Raw genomic sequence first — 2,423 nt, 5'->3', positions numbered from 1 at the left:
CTCGACGGGGGAACGGAGCTCAAGTCCAAAGAAAATCTTGGAAAACCTCGGCCACCCAGACTGATCAGCAAGAGCGCCACAAAAGCGCCCAGCCGAGAGTTTTGCAGCTGCGAACAGGTCCAAGGCCGAGAGACAGACAGAGACCGAGAAAGCAGCGAGTTTCTCTCCGCCAGGCTTCCAGGGTGGCTGGCAGGCTGTTTCCTCCTCCCTCCTCCCCGCCTGTACCGCCCCCCTGCCGGTCTGGTTGAGCCAACGGGTCGGTAGGCTAACCTCCCGGGGAACGCAAGACGAATTCCCCCATCCAGTTCAACAATTACCTTTGCAAAGTCTTGTTTGGCTCCCCTCTCCCTTTACGCTGGATGCCAGCCCCCGTCGCCGCGAACGGACTTCTGGGGACGAGGCCGGTTGGGAGGAAGGCGGGAAAGCGGGGCGTGAAGAGGACGGAGGCGGTTTGGGGAAGAGAAGACAACGAGGCATGCACGCGAGATCCCTCCCGGGACGGAGGCTGAGCTTCTCGGACTCCGCTCACCCCCCAACCGGCAAAGGGCCCGGCTGATCTTGGGCGCCCGACCTGCCCAGCTCCGCCTGCCGGCCGCTCACTTGAGCAAGTCCTTGGCTTCCGTGGAGATGCGGGCCAGGCCGGCCGTGGGGGTGGGAAGGGCGGCCAGGTGCGGGGGCGGGGGCACCTGGCAGATGCTGCAGGGGCAAGGCAGGCCGGCCCAGTGCTGGAAGCCGCCCCCGCCGCCCCCTCCGGCGAGCTGAAGGGCGGGCGGGGCGGGCGGGGCGGGCGGCGTCTTGAGCAAGGAGTGGGGCGGCCGGAGTGCGCCGAGGCCGGGCAGGGAAGCGCTGCTGGCAGGCGCCAGGGCGGCGCCCAGGATGGGGTGAACGGCGCCGGCGGCGTGGGCCGGGTGCCCGGCAGCGTGGGCCACAGTCCCGCAGTGGAAGGCTGCGTGGTGGCCTCCGTAAATCTCGCCCACCAGCCTCTTCATCTCTTCCAGAGAGCTGGTCAGCATCAGGATGTAGTTGCGGGCCAGGAGGAGCGTGGCGATCTTGGAGAGCTTCCGCACCGACGGGCCGTGGGCGTAGGGCATCACCTCGCGGAGGCCGTCCATGGCCAGGTTGAGGTCGTGCATGCGCTTGCGCTCCCTCCCGTTGATCTTCAGCCGCAGCTGCTGGAGGTCCTGTTCGGAGAGCTGCTTCTTGATTTTGTACTTGCTGCTCTCGCCCGCCGACCCTTTGGCGCCGCTCCGGGAAAGGCCTTCGCCCGTGCCCTTCTGCCCCACGTCGCTCTGGGTGGACGACACCGAATGGTGGTGGTGGTGATGGTGGTGGTGGTGGTCCCTCAGGTACATCTCCTCCATGTCCGGCGAGGAAGCTCTGCTGGAGACCGAGCTGGAGTCAGAATTCATGATCTGGGTTGGCAGAAGGAAGGCGGGGCGGGAGAGGGCTTCCCTGCGCAGGGAAGGACAGCCACCCGGGAGGCAGCCGCAGTCTACTTGACGCCTCTGTCCAGGAAAAATGGAAGGGTCCGAAAAGGGGCCCGACCGGTCGGGGACGCTGCAGCCCTCCCTCCCCTCTCCCCCTCCGGGAGACCCGACCGACGCCCGGGAGCGCCTGGGCTTGATCTAAGCTCGCCTCCGAAGGCGAGGGGCTTTTATAGAGCTGCGAGCAGCCGGGAGACAAAAGGCGTCCTCCTCTCGCGGAGGGGCTCCTTGCGATGACGCGCCGTTCTTTGGGGCGGTGCTCCTCAGGTTTATCCAGGACCCCCATTCGCGGGCATTGTGGGGCCGCCCCGGGACCCCTCCGCCGCTGCCCCGCGGGACTCGCCGCGGCCCCGCCCCGCCCAGGATTGACAATCAGAGCTTCGCCCACGGCCCTGCCTCCCCGATGCCGCTGGGAGATGCCTTGACGTTCCCTCCACCCGACGCCCTGGCGAACTGGACCGCCTGGGTTTCGGAAAGGGAATCCGGGATGGCCGAAGCCTGGGCAGAGAGGCGCCCTAAAGGAACGGGGTTCAGTCCCGCCGAGCTCAGCCCCGCCAGCTGGATTCTGGCAACTCTGCGGGTCTGGCCACTGGCCGAAGTGCTTGCGAGTTCCGTCTGCCTGTTGTCCTCGGTAACTTCGCTTGGGACAAAGCCCCACTGAGCGCGGAGAAGACCCGCTCCTTAGGACGCGAGCAGAGGCGTGCGCTGGCAAAATTCCCCCTTCACGCCTTGGGCCTCCCAGAATGATCCTGAGAAATTCCACCGGCCGAGTTCCAGCTAGATTTGCTGGAAGGTAAAAGGATGTTGTTGTCAATGATGCGGGGCTGGGCCACGTTTCTTCGCCTTTACCTCACTAGGTAGCCCTGAGAAATTCCTAGTGGCCGAAGCCCTTGCCTTGAGTTGCGCAGCCGGCGAACCTTCTTCCGTTCCGGCGCTTTC

At 66.0% G+C, this 2,423-nt stretch overlaps 1 protein-coding gene across 1 annotated transcript; it reads right to left on the bottom strand.

Annotated features, from left to right (window-relative positions):
* Positions 1–596: 596 nt before the first annotated feature.
* Positions 597–1,409, bottom strand: OLIG3 (oligodendrocyte transcription factor 3). Its single transcript, XM_063290635.1, has one exon. It carries the CDS (start codon positions 1,407–1,409, stop codon positions 597–599), a length of 813 nt encoding a protein of 270 aa, XP_063146705.1.
* Between the last annotated feature and the right edge of the window lie 1,014 nt (positions 1,410–2,423).

This window comes from Candoia aspera, chromosome 1 (genome assembly GCF_035149785.1).
Source record: "Candoia aspera isolate rCanAsp1 chromosome 1, rCanAsp1.hap2, whole genome shotgun sequence".
Lineage (NCBI taxonomy): Eukaryota > Metazoa > Chordata > Lepidosauria > Squamata > Boidae > Candoia > Candoia aspera.
Note: the sequence above shows the minus strand (reverse complement) of the source record. Positions and strands in the feature narration are given on the sequence as shown.